Source organism: Aplysia californica, unplaced genomic scaffold, assembly GCF_000002075.1.
Source record: "Aplysia californica isolate F4 #8 unplaced genomic scaffold, AplCal3.0 scaffold00408, whole genome shotgun sequence".
NCBI classification, from domain to species: domain Eukaryota; kingdom Metazoa; phylum Mollusca; class Gastropoda; order Aplysiida; family Aplysiidae; genus Aplysia; species Aplysia californica.
This window is the reverse complement of record NW_004797678.1, coordinates 629,857-631,252: the sequence shown is the minus strand read 5'-3', so window position 1 is coordinate 631,252 and position 1,396 is coordinate 629,857. Positions and strand designations below refer to the sequence as shown.

The window sequence follows — 1,396 nt, the reverse complement described above, 5'->3', positions numbered from 1 at the left end:
GGGGGGGTCGCTTTTTCCACCAGGAAGCCAGTCAATCTAAAACAGAAAACAGAGTTCGACTCAGTTATATGATATCCCGTTAACATGCACCAGCATGACCGTTGTAATTTTCTCACCAGGAAGCTATGTTCACTCTCTTACCCAGATTTTTATCATAATCGTGTAAATGGTTACGTGTTGTGTAAAGGGTGGTGGGAGGGGGGGGGTGAATGAATAGGTGCCCGAATGGTGGAAAAGCAATACTAGAACGCAGAGTGTTGATACGATGTTTTGTTCCAGAAGTTGGTGGAAGAACATTATTGCTGTCTTCTATAGGGGAATCAATTTAGGGCATGTTATCATATCTTATCCTATCTTATCTTAGCTAATCTTGTCCTATCTTATCGTATTTTATTTCATCTTATTTTGTCCTCTCTTATCTTGTCATATCTTACCTTATCTTATCTCTTCTAATCTTGTCTTGTCTTATCTTATTTTATTTTATCCTATCTTGTTTTGTACTGTTTTGTTTTATCTTATCTTGTTTTATGTTATCTTATCTTGAACTAATCTGATCTGATCTTACCTTATCTTGTCTAGTATTGTCTTGCCTTGTCTTGTCTCGTCTTGTCGTGTCTTGTCTTATCTTTATCTTTATCTTTATCTTATCTTTATCTTTATCTTTATCTTTATCTTATCTTATCTATCTTGTTTTTTCTTATCTTATCTTGTCTTATCTTATCATGAAACAGGTGCGTCTCGTCAGGCATCCATCTGCAGCTGTCGGATTTGAATCCATCCCTTCAAAGTTTGGTCAACTCCACCTCTGACCTCATGGATACAACCTATGCCTCTTCCTCATCGGCTCACCCAGACCACTGCTGGGTGCCCACCCAGATTGAAATCCCCCTCAATGTAACGATAAGTGTCAACGTGAGTGCGGAGAGGCTTTTAGGCAGTCACGTGACAGCACTCGCCAGGACTGGCGTGCCAGAGGCTGTTAAATGTCAAGAATGGAGATACGACCGTTCGGAAATTGAGTCATCCATCATGACTGAAGTGAGTTACCCTTACGTGTTTAGATCTATTTATAAAATAATATATTTTAAAAAAAACAATAATGTTGACGGTACGTTATTTCAAAATTACAATGATCTATCTGCTCAGTACTCAGTACCTAGTTTTGATAATTTAATGTTAAAGATTTTAAGTTTCACAACAATATCAAGCTTTTAAAATGCATTTCTTTGTATATCTTGATAAACAACTCCGAATAATTTTATGATTTGGATAAAGCAGATAGAAAATTGAGTTTAAGATCCCAAGGTTTTTATCTCAAAACGGCCAAAAATGTCCGACAGAGCTTTGTAATTCTGAGGCTGACATTAGTATGGAGAGTAGGGAAAGGGGGGGGGGG

At 37.6% G+C, this 1,396-nt stretch overlaps 1 protein-coding gene across 1 annotated transcript in view; it reads left to right on the top strand.

The window, feature by feature from the left end:
* Window positions 1-1,396, top strand: part of LOC101847830 (organic cation transporter protein) — a gene marked incomplete in the record, with an annotated part of 22,926 nt that overhangs the window by 6,333 nt on the left and 15,197 nt on the right. Inside the window, 1 exon segment of the mRNA XM_013085794.2 lies at window positions 732-1,038. Within this exon segment, the coding sequence (XP_012941248.1) occupies window positions 732-1,038 (307 nt within the window).